The following is a 15,711-nucleotide window of genomic DNA, read 5'->3' as shown; positions in this document are numbered from 1 at the left end:
CTAATGGTCAAAAAGCCAGTAGATAGTTCAGAAGAAGCAGCTTTCTGCCACTTGGAAAAGGTCTACTGGAAATGCTTTTAAGTTCATCTCAGCCCTGAAAAATGACAGGATACTGTTAAGTATACCATCTGGCACAGAACCTGCAACTGCTTACAGAAGCAGTAACACACCAGTCAGAAAATAGTCCATTGCTCAGTCTCTGGTGGTATCCATCTTTTAAATTAACTGCAAACTTTAGCAACAAACCCCATCGGTCTCGTCTCATGAAGGGGTGTCAATACAGAGAGAACATAATGAATCTCAATCATTCCTACTTTTTAGAATAATTATTTGGTTCAATTGTATCTGCTCCTTTAAAAAACCACAATGCTCATTCCGTATCAGTAGACTACTGGCAAGAATCCTTGCGTGGTAACAAAACAATGGTTTGCACAATAATCTTTGATATTCATGGCTGGTTGAGTCTTTGCAGCATCGTGCAGTCCTGAATCCTTTCAGCCTTGTGGATGGAGTATAGATTTAAATTAGCAATCTAAAACAGTCTCTCTTCTTTGCATTTTGGAATTAAAGGATTTTGCTTAATGCTGCTAACAATAACACAATCCTTTATGGAGCTCTTGAGAAAATTCCAGCCAAAAATGTGTGAGATGCATGAGGGTCAGGAGAAACAATAAGGGATCTCTTCAAGAACCGATCTTGTCTTCATGCTCTCTTTTTAGGTAGGTAGCCAGCAAGGAAGCATAGGCAGCCTATTCTTTACAACTATGAATTGGGCTATAATCTTAAAACCGTATTTGGATTAGGTGAGGGGACTGTGGCTCTTCTCTGGAATCAGTCTGTCTTAATGCCTACTTCCAATTTCTTATTTAAGAAATCTAGGAGTGCTCTCAGTGTAATATCCAGTGCCAGCAATGGACATCCAAAACATGATATGGGGCTACCTGAAGGCAAGTTCCTTGTCTTCAGCAAAACCATCATGCCGCTGCTTTCTCCTTCAATTCAGGAAGTCTGGCGTTTCAGTTCCAGCCCATCCTGTCCACAGCCATGCAAAACCAATTGTGCTGTTTTCTTATTGTTTTCTTAAAAATAGAGAGAGAGAAAATCTGCTCCAACACCTGTTGAAGCTACAAATGGGAAAGTGTCATCCTATCTTCTACCAGTACAATGTCTGGTCCAAACTGGTCTGTACATTGCTTTACTGTAGCCAAGATATTCAGGAGTCGCTGGTCCAGGGCATCCATATGAGGGGCGGACAGAACTGGTGAGATAGGATCGTGCGACATGGCAGTTTTTAAGGCAGACTTCAGCACCCCATTCTTCAGGTAGTTCAGTCTGTTCCATGTGGAGACTCGAATACTGCAAAAGAAATGAGAGAATGTATGGCAAACCAAAGTTTTGATTGCAGACATCAGGATAAGGGACACAGAGTACTTGGGCCTGTCCACATGCGCATATAACAAGATGATTAACACAGAATTATAAGCGAAGCTGCTCATATTTTGCACAAAACACTCCGAACAAAATAGTGTGCACTGGGGTGGGGGGGTGGGCGGTAGGAATGGGAAAATTTGGGTTCAGCCATGAAGCTTACTGGATGATCTTGGACCAGTCACTATTTTTCTGCCTAACCTCATAGGAACAAGAAGATAAAATTCTCCTTAGAGAAAAGGCAATATACCAATGCAATAAATACATTGCATTTGTATAAAGTTGTTCAATTTGAAAGCTTTATTCTGAATTTCATAATTGCATAATGTGGTGGTAAGGAGCGGTGTAGGGCATGAAGGAGGTGGTAAGTTAAAGTTTTAAGTACAAAAGACTGCGGATCTCTCCTGCTGCGGCTCAGACTGGAGGCTATGCAAAGAAAAAAGAAAAAAAAGTGTGCACTCTTGGGTTAGGGTATTGTTTAGAGGGTTTTGTTGCTATTGTGAATACAATTTTTCTGTATATTTTTACATCTTAATAATTATATGAAAATTGTTCAATTTGGTTGTGTACTTTTTGGGTGTGTTTTATTTATTGAAAACAAAATAAAAAATAAAAAAATCCTTCCAGTAGCACCTTAGAGACCAACTACGTTTGTTCTTGGTATGAGCTTTCGTGTGCATGCACACTTCTTCAGATACACTGAAACAGAAGTCACCAGACCCTTATATATAGTGATGGAGTGCGGAGGGGTATTACTCAGAAGGGTGGTGGGAATGGGTGATTGGCTGATGGGTGTGGAAAACCTGTTGATGACTGTTAACGACTGCAATTAGTCCTAAAGGAAAAAGCAAGGGGTGAGATGGCTAAAGATAGCTTTGTCATGTATAATGAGATAAGAATCCAATGTCTTTGTTCAGACCAGGTCTCTCCATGGTTTTGAGTTTGGTAATGAGTTGCAATTCAGCAACTTCTCCTTCCAGTCTATTTCTGAAATTCCTTTGTATTAAGACAGCTACTTTGAGATCCTGTATGTATAGAATGTCCTGGGAGATTGAAGTGTTCTCCTACTGGTTTCTCGGTCTTGTGATTCTTGATATCAGATTTATGTCCATTTATCCTTTGGCATAGGGGTTTGGCCTGTTTGTCCAATATAGAGAGCTGAAGGGCACTGTTGGCATTTGATTGCATACATTTTATTTATTGCTTATTACTAACTTTGGCTTCTAATTATGTAAATCTTTTTTTATGTTGCGAGCCGCCTATAGTTTGAACTCTGGAAAGGCAGAATCCAAATAAAATAATGATAATGATACTGCATGCTTCTCAGAAACTGATTTCCCCCACGGCCAAAAAAACTCAGACACGCCTGTTTAAAGTTCCTAAGCTTTGAGCCCACTCAGTCTACTAATTACTACACTTCTTGCATTTCTTTCCTCCCTGCAGTTACTTCTTCACCTCTCTCATCAAAAGCTTAAGTTACATGTAATGCGGATGGCTCAGATGGAATCACAGAGCTTGACAACATGTGACTCTTGTCACATGAAAAGCAGCTACACATAAGCCAGGCTCTGACTGCAAACAATTCTGAAGACTCCCTCAGTGACAGGAAGAAAAAGCTGGAGGGGGATCATGGAGCTGCTCCATCCTGTCTTATCTCTCCGTTAGCAGCTAGTTGATCCTAGGGGTTCAGAGGAATAGCTTCTTTTGATGTGACAAGTTTAATGTGCAGCCAGCATCTCAGTCTCAGGAAAAAGTTGCAGATAATCAAGACACCGTATTAAGAGCCTGCAAAACATGTGCATTTATATTCATTATCCTAACCATTTTCTCAATGCATTGAGGCAGCACTGGATTGTCAGACTTGCACACTCCCAGAGTGTTTGGGGTGGGGATTGCAAGGTGTATACAGTATTATCAGGAAACCCCCCTCCCCACGGCTGGTACCGGTAGCATCCCAGGACTGTTTGCAGTACAGGGAACCACCCCCTTTGTTCACCAGTTCGTCATCCCCCTCCTCAGGAGGAAGCGATCATTCCTCCAGTGGGGAGGGGGAGTTGGAGGCAGGAAGTCGGCGCAGGGGCTGTGAAGGGATCGCAGAGCCTGAGCACCAAGGGGAAAGCGGGGAACAGAGACAGCTTCCCGTGCCCCGAGTTCGCAGACAGGAAAAACGTGGAAGGGGGAGGCGGGGGTTTAGAATCCCGCGCCTTTTTTGCTGGACCAAGAACCGGAAGGGTTCATTCCCGGACTCTGCGGAGGGATGAGATGGACGTTTGAACTTTTGCTCCACTGCACAATAAAGAACTTAGTTTTTAGAAGTTCTGCATTCGGCTGATTTCTCATGAGCAACCACTGAACGTCCTGACAAGTATATAAAAGATCAATAACTTATTTGTCCTTTACTTACATGCAGCATTGATAAAGAGGTGCTAAAATGCTTCTCTCATCCAAGACAGGGTTCCCAAAGCTGAAAAACAAATGGATACAAATCCAGTGAAGTTGCTGGAAAATTCAACCCTACTCCACACCACAGAGTTAAGGACTTCAGCATTCCCTGACATTTCAATTACCGGTAACCCACAAACTATTGTAAAGGGAATCAGATGCATTAGCAATAGCAGGCTTACAAAATTTCACTTTTGGTTCCCTACCTTAAAAGCATGAGGGCAGCCTTCCCCAACCTGTTGCCCTCCAGACATTTTGGACTCCCAACAGCCTCAGCCAGAATAGCTAATGGTCAGAGAAATTGAGAGATGTGGCAACAAACCTCTGGAGGGAACTAGGCTGGACGAACATGCATTAGGGCAGTGTTTTTCAACCACTGTTCCGCGGCACACTAGTGTGCCGCGAGATGTTGCCTGGTGTGCCTTGGGAAAAATTGTGTTTATTTGATTCCTATTCAAGAGAATTACTTTATATATAGTCAATATAGGCACAGAGTTAATTTTTTTAACATTTTCTAATGGTGGTGTGCCTCGTGATTTTTTTCATGAAACAAGTGTGCCTTTGCCCCAAAAAGGTTGAAAAACACTGCATTAGGGAGAGCCCATAGTACAATGGTAATTTATGCAAACCTTTCCTAACCTTATGGCTGTCATTTAGCTTGGAGAAATTTCACAGATGTTGACACACTTCCCACCTTTTGGCATTGTCAAGTAGAATTAGCATACTGGCCCCTTCATCATCCTGAAAGCTTTCATAATGGTGTCGATCAGCATTCCCAATCAAATAATCGAAGATGGCTGTATCTATGATATCAAGGAGCCGTGGGCCTGAGTCATAGGGTGAGGTCTTCTTTACAGCATCACAGTAGCTCTCGTCATATTCCCACCTACAAGCAGACATGGAGAAAGCTTTATGATTCATTTAAAATATAGCCATGCATTGTCAGAGGCATTAAAGAGAGACTTCCATAAAAATAGGGTCCAGACCGATATAACTGCCAAGCTAGTCAAACTGGCTCAGTGCCTACTTGGTGAATGTCCAGTTAGCTTTCAAGCCAATATTCTCCCACTATGGTGTGTGAGAAAATTGCCTTTAATTACCAGCTTGCCTTTTCCTCATACGTTCTTACTATATCTCCTCTTTTAGCCTAGGCTCTTAATTCCATCCACCTCCCCCTTTGACAATTCTGATCTCATTTAATAATTTAAGGCAAATCCACAAAGAAAGGACAAATCACCTTATTTTGCCCAAGGCTTAGAGCATACCAATACAGTATCTGGTTGTTTCTGCAAGATGCAGTAATATTTAAGAGTTTGGATTTGATATCCCGCTTTACACTACCTGAAAGGAGTCTCAAAGCGGCTAACATTCTCCTTTCCCTTCCTCCCCCACAACAAACACTCTGTGAGGTGAGTGGGGCTGCGAGACTTCAGAGAAGTGTGACTAGCCCAAGGTCACCCAGCAGCTGCATGTGGAGGAGCGGAGACGTGAACCCGGTTCCCCAGATTATGAGTCTACCGCTCTTAACCACTACACCACACCTACATCTCCAGGAAAGTGAGAACATTACTGGGGATCACAAAGGAGAACCTGAAATCTGTAACATTACAGTGAACAGCAGATGCTGTCCATATGGTTTCCAGCCATAACCCAAGCACAAGAGGCAGGTAGAAGTGGATTTATTTATTTTTAATGGAAACAAGAGTCTCAGGAATCCAAATTCCTGATGTAATCACAATTACTGATGTAATCACGGAAGATGAACCAAACCAATCATAGTCAAAGGAGGAGTTTGAGAAAAGGGTGTGTAATAGGGATGCTTGACAAAATTCGAGCTTTGCAAATTCTGATGCACACTAACCTGATTTACATATTTCAGGCTAAAGTGGAAGTTGGATAACCAACATCTTTCACACTTCCTGAATTTCTCAACATATTTCAAACTGTATTTTGGTAAAATAGGTTTAGAAATGCATTATTCTGAGAGAAAATACATTAAGAAACACATATTCAAATGCAAATTAAGAATTACCACAGATTCATGCTGAAATGGGATGGAGCAGAATTATGTATGAAAATGCACAAACGTGGCAAGGCTGATTTGTCTTTGCCTAGTAGGGAACAACATGTCCTCTCGTAAACACAGTTTACTTCACTTGCAGGAATGAGCCTAACTGTTGCAAACGAAACAGGTCTCAAAACATTAGATTGTACACCATGCACATATACACAGACTACTGCTACCCAGTACATTTAAGTTATAAGAACTTAAACTCTACCTATTCTTTGGGAAAGAAAACAAAGAGAACAAAATGGATTGTCACTTCCCATCATCTCTTAAAATCCTTCACATCTGTACTTCCAGCACCCTTTTGTCCACTGCACAACATACGGTACTCAGAATCCTTTCTCCACCCGATAACTTTATGGGCTATAAGAATATCATCCATATACAAAATATACCATTCTTGAGGGCCTCAGCTGTAACAGAGTTTCAGGGAAACTGGCTAATACCCTCCTTTCCATTACAAATACTGCCCATTCCCTGGGCTGGCCAACAGACATGGCAAAGAAAAAAACAATATTTTGCTCTCTACCTGGCCAGCTTGCCTTCCCTGTATGTTCTGCCCCATGGGTGTCGATGCTTCTGAAGGGGCCAAACGTCTGGCAGCCATAGCGTGACTGACCCCTCCATGGTGTCCCCTTCAGCACAGGCTGGCTCTGTTTCCCGGCAATAGTAGCACTTTCCATAGAAGCAAGTATTATTTCCTTGGAAGAAAGCAGAAGCAAAAACCCATCTTGTGTCAAGTTGATATAATAGTATTAAAGAGATACATTAAAATCTTTAAGTTTTAAAATTAATCCATTTCATTTGCTCAAGAGAAACCTCAGCTTCTCTCTCCTCCCTCACCCCAATGTGCTGAAAAAAAAGGCTTCAGGCAAACAGCAAGCCATCTTTCCACTCATGATTAACTAAAAGCCCAGCTGAATGAAAAAACAGATTACTTTCTTTGAAGTATGTAAATTATTGTATTTTTCTGACATATTTCCATAAACAAAGCCAGGTACCTCAAATTGTGCCACACCCCTCCTGATACTTGTTATAGCAGTTTCATTGCTTTTAAAATGAGGGTTTTTTTAAAGAATGCATTGCTGCTTCTAAATTATCTGTTGACATTACCATTGAACACTACTAACTCAATTAACAGAGAAAGAAGTGAAATGGCAAAGACTGCTTCTCAACAGAATACTCTCTCAGATAAGAATCCTTCACATTGAACCACTTGTGAATTAAGTCCAGAAAAAAGCTGTTTCCAATCCCCTGTCGTTAGGAGACCAGCAGTGTGCTGTAAGCTGCCATTTTCCTGGCTCCCTTCTCTTTTTACCACCAACTAAGGTGCAGTATTAGATTCTACCAATGTTCATAGTAATCATAGTGTTGGTGTCAAACCAGAATTTACAACCAGATGTAACTTTAACACATTATCATAGTGTTAATATCAATGCACACTGGAAGGGGAAGAATTTGTATATATGAGGGGAAGGAAACCCACAAACCTGCTGCACACTCACAATCTCCTAAGCACAAGAAATCAGGAATACTGTATCTGACTGAGCCTAAGGGGCTTGCAGAACATTAGGCCTGCTTTCCAAACAGCAATTAACTTCCACAAGGCCCTTGCTGGGTTTTTTTTTCCAATTTTATTTTAGAGGTCTTCATGAAATATACTTTGTCACCTACCTAATGTCAAGAACGTACTTAGCAGCTGTTCTGTGGCAACAGGTTTGATCTCTGTGCGGAGATTCACAAACCTACCAACCACCAGAGGGGCTCGTCGGAAACCTAAGATTCTGTTTGGAGAAGAAAAGTGAGAAGGAAGTGAGACAATATGGAACAATCCGGTCGCCTCCCAAATATCTAAGGAAGAAAATTGCTCAAATTAAAAACTTTACAAAAGAGGCTGACAATTTCAAGATGTCTCAGCTGTATTGAAACTTCCAAAATTGCATACACAGGGTCACCACAGGGGCGTACGAAGTAGGGGACGGGTCGCCCCGGGTGTCACTCTGGGGTGTGTGTGTGACAAGATGGCCCCTGTCTCCCCTCAACTGTAGAGCGGCCATTCACGTGGTGTCCGTACGGGATGCCTCTCGCATCTGTACATGCGCAGTCCATACAGATGTTGCGCGTGCATCACTGGGCGGTTCACCCCGCCCCTCGGCGTCCCACCCCGGGTGCCAGAGAGGGTTCCTCTGCCACTGGGTCACTATGCACACTTCACAGGTGGGTGGTGCTCAGTGCGAAAAGCAGTGTTAGAGCAGAATAGTGGATTTGCTCTTAGACTATAAAAATGATTTGCGCTTCAAAACAAATTGTTTAGCTGTTGAGACCAGGCCTGAAGTGGCTGTACACAGTGTTCTGCCCCCAAATACTGCTTTAAATAAAGTCCTCAAGTAAATATTGCTTGGATTCATTTGACATTTGTGAGAAGGACTGGACAAAAAAATGTGAGCGGGGGGAGGGATCTTTCTTCGGAAAAAAATACTTTCCCTCCTCAAAGGTTTGTTTAGTACATTTGTATCCCACCTTTCATCTGTAACGGAAGTCAAGCTGGCATATTTAAGGTTCCCAAGTGGTATTCCATTCAGGCACGGATCGGCTATGCTTCACTTCAGACAAATTGCTGTATCATGTGCCCTCAGAACATGCTCTGGAATTTTATTGCTTCAGCGCAGCTTTACAAGCAAGTCTACAAACGTTACCAGTCTACTTTAAAGGAAAACACACAAAAAACCACCTGCTTGCTTGAATATACCTACATTAGTCACCTCAACCTTCAGTTTCCATGCCTGAGTCACCTGGAAGCAATGTTTACCTTCCACAAGCCTGCCTCATTTGCAGCAATTTGGCCCTACTCAGAGAAACAACTTGAACCTCACATTAGAAATGTAACTACATAAGAAAACCATGATGGCCTGTTGCACTCATATCACAATATAACTGAATTAGGTACAGAACAAACAAAATTTCTATTCAGAGCTTAAAGAAGGTGCTTATAGGTTTATTATCCATTTCCAAGAAGAGTGAATTCTAATTCAACATTTATATACCTGTCCAGGTGAAAGGCTGCCACCTCTGCGTTGTGTCTGTCATACCCAGCATACGGCTCTCCTTCTACCACATAGTCTCTAGCATATCTAAAAATTGTAAGCAGACAGGCAATCTGGGTCATAATGCTAGCTTTCCCCTTTAAGCTACAGAAGCAAAATCCAAGCAGACTGAGTTTCTGAATCAAGATGGCACATTACTTGAGACATGTTCCCTTGCAGCTGATCACATGGCTCACATGCAAGGAAGCTTTTAACTAGAGCTGTTACTGATTTGACAGTGGACTTGCTGTATGGTCCACATTACAGGCCAGGAAGAAGAAGAGAAGAGTTTGGATTTGATATCCCGCTTTATCACTACCCGAAGGAGTCTCAAAGCGGCTAACATTCTCCTTTCCCTTCCTCCCCCACAACAAACACTCTGTGAGGTGAGTGGGGCTGAGAGACTTCAGAGAAGTGTGACTAGCCCAAGGTCACCCAGCAGCTGCATGTGGAGGAGTGGAGACACGAACCCGGTTCCCCAGATTACGAGGAAGACAAGAGCGGATTCTCACAGGCAATAGGATAAGAACTGCCTTGCAGCTTCTTCTTACTTAACTCCGTAACACTGGAACAGTATCGGGCATAGCCAATCAGAGGCTGGAAAAGCGAAGGTGACGCTAGCATGGTCATCTCATATCCCACTTTTCCCGTACACATGCACTGTGGTGAATTCGATAATCAGCTATCCATTTCCCCGATCTGTCTTTACCCATCCATTGGAGAATGACAACCAGTACTCCCAATTTGGGAAACCCCAAAGGGCAAGGGGAACACTAAATACCGTATTTTTTGCTCCATAAGACGCACTTTTTTCCTCCTAAAAAGTAAGGGGAAATACCTGTGCGTCTTATGGAGCGAATGGTGGTCCCTGGAGCTGAATTGCCCAGGGGCCAAAAGCAGATTGTGCTTTTTATTTTACAAAGAGAAAAGGGAGTGTTGAAAGGACCCGCTCAGCAGCTGAGCAGCAAGAGATCGGGAGAGAGATAAGAGTCCCCGGCTCCCTTTCAGCCCCGCCCTCCTTTGTTGAATGTGCTGCAGAGGGAGGTTGTTTGTTTCCCCAGGACATGTGACTGGCTGATTAGATTATCTGTCTGGAAACAGTAGAAATGGCTCCCTTTCCTCAAGATTTTTCAGAAATGTGAGTTAAACCCCATAAAAATGGGGCTTTTCCTCTTTGCTTTTCCCCCTTTGCAAAAGGAGCTTTGCTTTTCCCCCTTTGCAAAAAAAGCTGCAAAACCTTTAGCTGATCCTCAAAAAAGGCCTTTTGCCTTTGCAAAAACAGCAGCAAAACCTTTAGCTGATCCTCCAAAAAAAAAACCCCAAACCCCAGGGCTTTTGCCTTTGCAAAAAAAGCTGCAAAACCTTTAGCTGATCCTCAAAAAAGGCCTTTTGCCTTTGCAAAAACAGCAGCAAAACCTTTAGCTGATCCTCCACAAAAAAAACCCAAACCCCAGGGCTTTTCCCTTTGCAAAAAAAGCTGCAAAACTTTTAGCTGATTCTCAAAAAAGGCCTTTTGCCTTTGCAAAAACAGCAGCAAAACCTTTAGCTGATCCTCCAAAAAAAAAAAAAACCCAAACCCCAGGGCTTTTCCCTTTGCAAAAAAGCTGCAAAACTTTTAGCTGATCCTCAAAAACAAAACAAAAAACAAAACAAAACAGGGCTTTTAGAGGAGGAAAACCAGAAAAATATTTTTTTCTTGTTTCCTCCTCTAACAATGAGGTGCGCCCTATGGTCCGGAGCGTCCTATGGAGCGAAAAATACGGTATATTTCATCCAGTCACTGTATGACCTTTTTACCTCTTGGGTTTGAAGACCACTTTCTGCCCACCTTCCAGTATGAGCAACGCCTTCAGCTGGGTTCCCTTATAGCCTACGTCTGCTTTGATTATCTTTTTTGTAGCCATAGCATGCATCACTGCCCCCAGTTCTGGCGTCTCCTCTGGGTACACTTCCCGTGGCACCACCCACTGGGCTGCAATCTCCCAGGGAGACTGCAGAGTGTGGTCAAGTCGAGGGTCCAGCTCCACCCGCAGGCTCGCCATCATACGATGAAAGGCACGCTGGTCCTCACGGTTAGCTGCTGAAGTGTCCAGGTTGTCTATGAGGAAAACCTTGGCAAAAATGAAGATGACAAGGAGGATTGCCAGAAGCACTACCCGTTGTTTCAACTTCATGATGACAAGCAGTCCTTCTCTCCTGATGCGTTCTTCCAAGGGCTACAGGAAGTCTCTCACAAAGCAAGTCGAGAGGCAGTGTACAAGTACCATCTTCGCTTCAGTTGACCAAATGTTGCCATTGCAGCTTCTGGTACACCTGTGAGTTATTAAAGACAGTTGAATTTCACGTCCTTAGGCATGATCTCCTATACCTGCAGAACATATGCTGCTGATTTCTAGTACTTTCACTGTGTACATAAGCAGAAACAGAGTTTTCAAATCCAGCATCTACTCAAAGGTTGATTTCTTCAGATTTTCAGGTATCAACTTGCCAGAACACTACCGGGTACTTGTTATACAACATGGAGAACTGAATGACACATGAATTCTCCTGTTGATTTTTAAAATTCAGAAACTACTAACAGTGATGTGAAAGTGTGAGGAAAATTAATCTCCTGGTCATTTTGGGATGGAGCAAATAGAAAAGTATGTAGCATTCTAAATGAGGGGAAACGAGATACCCAATTTACTTAGGTAAGACTGGTGAAAGATTACTATTTTACTTTGTTGAACAACCCAAGCTATGATAATCTTATCTGCCTAGATTCCCAGGACATTCTGCCCAACCAAGAAGGTGTGGGATGTTTCTGAACTATGGAAATACTACCCTGCCCACTGTCAAAGATTCCTAGGACATTAAGGCTTTCCCAAATAACACAAGGTAATGTACCGGTATTTTAGCCACTAAAGCAAACAGGAAAGACTTGAGGACACAAGAGAGACATTATTTGGCTCCAAAGGCTCCTCCTCTGGGAAGAGAGTTGTAGAGAAAGAACTTTTAATCTACTGATCAAGCATTTTACTTTTGGGGTACTAAAAAACCCCACCACCAACCCACAAAGCTGTTCATAGTTTAATGGAGCTCTTCCACACAAAAAGCAAGACAACTTAACCTAGAGAACAGTAGAACTGTTTTCCCCTAAGTTTTCAGATTGAAATTTGCACATTAGGCAGGATATGTTTTGCTCAACATTGGAGCAAATCGTGTGAATTTCAGGACTGTCTCTATTTTTCAACCAAGTTCTGGGCACAAAGCACTGTTCACAGGAAGCTGGAGAGAAAGCTCTGAAGGGCTGCTGCATTGAAATAAGAATAAGAATAAAGATCTAGGCAGCTGTGCTGTCCCAGAGCTCACCCATAAGCTTGAAAGCCCAAATGAACAAAGCTGAACAGATATTTTCAGTTCAGTGTTATTACTGAGCAAAGATACTTCCACTTGTTATTATACAGACTGAAGGGTACTCCTAACTTCTTATTAACACTTAATTTGAAAACTAAGCCAGTCAGATGAAAAAATGTTTGTGCATCTATGAGCAAACACAGCAGTTTCAGGAATTATATGCAACGTGTCCAAAGATCCAAGGGAGGTGGTGACGTTAGTCATTCCAAATGAGCCTTGAGAAGAAACATTGCAGAGTTTGTCGATCTAAGAACAGGCTACACGGCTTTCCTACAAAACATCTTTTACCAGACGTTGCAGACAAGAGCAGGCAGTCAACTGCTGTGCAGGAATATGATTGTGCCATCTTTTACCAGCCTGATTCACCCAATTAGTAGTGTTTTCTGTTTCAAAGTTTTCAATCCCTACTGACTCATAGTAAACTAAACCACATACATTGTACTTACCGTTCCCTCAGTCTCTTTCCTCCCCACCGCCACTAAGGGCAAAAATCAGATTGTAAACTCCTTACAGCACCGCCTTGCTTATTTTTTTTACACTTCAGACCACAGGCAGCTGATAAGGCTAGATAATTATATTTAAACTACCAATGTCTGAGGGCAAAATAAGATGCAATGGACAACTAAGAGGCACAGGAATGGGGAAACAAGGGTCTCTTGTTTGAAACAGGAAAATGAAAATTGCTAGACCTTTTCCAGTTGAATACCACTGCAAACAAGCACCACATTTTTTTTTGTAGGGCTCCCAAGGGGATTTTATAATGAATTTGTTAGTCTTGGTTCTGTGGCACCTTTCAACTAAAATTCCACCCCTTTTAAATTAAAACCATATTCAGTTTTGGGCAAGTTCTCATCAGTTAATCTCATACATATTAAAGAGATTCAAACCGTGCAGACTTTTACCACTCACCAGGATGGTAATGCAAGATATGCCGAAATGGCTGCAACAGCGTAGCCCAGTCTCCTAAGTTTAGGAAGAGATACCGGTAAAATTCTCTCTCCCATGGTTCAGCAACCATGAACAAAAGTAACTCTTCCAAAAGAATGAATGAGTACAATACAAAAGGGGGGCGTGGGGATGCTACCTAGCACTGGTCTCTTATTTCTAAACCTATCTAATTTCCAGACAACTTACTGAAGGATCTAATATTAATAACTGCTAAAAGAACAAGGCTTGTATAGTTGAGATCTATGCTAACATTTAGAGAGGAGGGGAAATCAACATTCATTTCAAACAATCTGCACTAAACTTTCAGTACAAAAAGGATGCTTTTAAAATTACAGCAAAATTGTATGCTCTCATAATCATGGGGAGGGGTTTGGTTTTTTTTTTTTAGCACACTGGAAATGCTGCCATTAAATCCAATGGAAGAGGAAGCATGCTGCCTGGATCTGACGAGACTGAAATCCAATAGGGAAGAATAAAAATTGAATAATGTCACTGCATGGAAATAGATAGGCTTTTCAGTCAGTCTTCAGTGCTTCTGTACACCTGAACTCTCTACATGACATGTACTTCTTGATAACCCTGTATGAAACAGTGACTGAAGGCCAGATTGTGTGACTGGAGCTGCAATCAGGAGAATATGTAGACAGAAATGTTTCTTTCTCTTAGAAAATATTATGTGGGCCCAAAATTAGTCGTTCCTGTTTCAATGGTGCAAAGATTTCTATCATTTCTCTGTAGCATTCTCACAGCTTTACAGCAGTTCATGCCAAAATGTTTAATCTTGCTCCCTAGCACACATACGCCATCCCTTCTAGAGTGGCAGGAACTCTGTGTGATTACAAAAGGGAATTAACAATAGGCTGCTTCCGGTAATGTACAGACATCGCACCTCATTACACTTGACCCAGAAATATAGGTGCCCAAAAGCTTCTGCCAAAGAATGGAAATACAGTACAATTATAACGGTGTTTTCAAAACTGGTTTTTGAGCATTCAAAAATGTCCCACATCTATGTCTTATGCCCATGTATTTAAAATTTGCTTCAGCAGGTGCAGGTGGGCAGCAACCGGGACAGAGGACCTTCTCAGCTGAGGTACCTGCCTGTGAAGCTTAAGTGACATTTAGGTTATGATCCCATAAGTGATTATTATTATTATTATTATTATTTCTGTGAGCAGGTCGACGCTTTAATTTCTGTTTCCAGTTTATTAAGTTTTCCACTGTTTTAACTAGAGATGCTCTTAACTTTCCTGCTGTTTATAGTTTTATACAAATCTTCCTCTCTGGCATGCAAGCGTATTTTAAGTTCCTGAGAAGAAGAAAAAGAAAAAGAAAAAAAAACCCGGCTCCCACGGCCCAATTCTTTCTTAAAAGCAAATGCTTTCCAGTTAACACACTTTTAAATCATATACTCTCCCCCACCCCCACGAGCGTTGCTGCGCGCGCTCTGAGGAGGCATGCGCTCGGCACATGCTCAGGGGGCATGTTTCCCCCCCTTCTCCTTTTTTCATTCCACACCCTGCGATGGTTTCCCAGCTCCGGCGCGGAGAAGCGAAGCCAGCCAGTGCGGAGCCCCCGGCGCCCCCCCCACTTCTCCCCAAAGGTGCCCCCCCAATTATGGCAGCGGGGGCGACCTGAGCCCCTCTACCTACGAGGGCGACGAGGCGCTTGAGACATTCCAGCCCTTTCCTCCGTCCCCCCCCCCATTCCTGCCACATGGATGGGTCTATGGGTCCCTCTAGGGAAGGAGGGCGCGAAGGGAGCTGAGGGGAGGGAGGGGGGAGGGCGCAGGGCCCGGCGGACCGCTCCTCTCCACCGCGCGCGCCCTTCTCACAGCCCGCTCTCCTACTCACCCGCCAACGGGCGCACTCACGCCATTCCCGCTCACTGGGCCGGCCGGCGCTGCTGCCGGGCGCCGCCAACGACCCTTTTCGGAGGCGCGCCCCCCCCCACATGCACGCACAACATGGTCTCGCCCAACTCGCTCTCCACCCCGCCCCCCTCCCTCCACCCCGCCCCCCGCGCGCACCCGCTGGCCAATGGAAGCGTCCGAAGAGACCACGCCCCTCCCAGGACCAAGACCAATCGCACGCTTACTCTCGCGCCTTAAGGCGTTAAAAGCGCCGCGAGAGCGTAGGGTCTCTTAAAGAAGCCGCCGCGTCGCCTGTTTAACGCGAACGAGTGAGCGCGTGAGTCGTTTCTGTTCAACCAATAGAAAGATGCGCTATGTGACGTTCTTTTTTCCCGCCCCTCCCTTCTGCACGTACATGTGCATTGGGCAAGGGGGCGAGAATCTCGCCGAATTGCTCTTTAACTCTCTCCTGCCCGTATAAGAATAAGGCTCCC

At 43.4% G+C, this 15,711-nt stretch overlaps 1 protein-coding gene across 2 annotated transcripts; it reads right to left on the bottom strand.

Annotated features, from left to right (window-relative positions):
* Window positions 1-720: 720 nt before the first annotated feature.
* Window positions 721-15,301, bottom strand: FAM20B (FAM20B glycosaminoglycan xylosylkinase). Of its 2 annotated transcripts, none has more exons than XM_033151287.1 (8): window positions 15,219-15,301; window positions 10,819-11,334; window positions 8,983-9,069; window positions 7,613-7,722; window positions 6,468-6,639; window positions 4,565-4,756; window positions 3,833-3,892; window positions 721-1,356 (listed from the first exon to the last, which is right to left on the bottom strand). In XM_033151287.1, the coding sequence occupies exons 2-8, from the start codon at window positions 11,193-11,195 to the stop codon at window positions 1,125-1,127; spliced, it is 1,230 nt and encodes a 409-aa protein (XP_033007178.1). In that variant the 5' UTR covers window positions 11,196-11,334; window positions 15,219-15,301; the 3' UTR covers window positions 721-1,124. The 2 variants fall into 2 exon arrangements, with proteins under 2 accessions (XP_033007178.1, XP_033007179.1); XM_033151288.1 differs by lacking the exon at window positions 15,219-15,301 and adding an exon at window positions 15,027-15,045.
* Window positions 15,302-15,711: the final 410 nt, after the last annotated feature.

This window comes from Lacerta agilis, chromosome 6 (assembly GCF_009819535.1).
Source record: "Lacerta agilis isolate rLacAgi1 chromosome 6, rLacAgi1.pri, whole genome shotgun sequence".
In the NCBI taxonomy this organism is placed as follows: Eukaryota; Metazoa; Chordata; class Lepidosauria; order Squamata; family Lacertidae; genus Lacerta; species Lacerta agilis.
The sequence above is the reverse complement of the archived record's forward strand: the minus strand, read 5'-3'. Positions and strand labels throughout refer to the sequence as shown.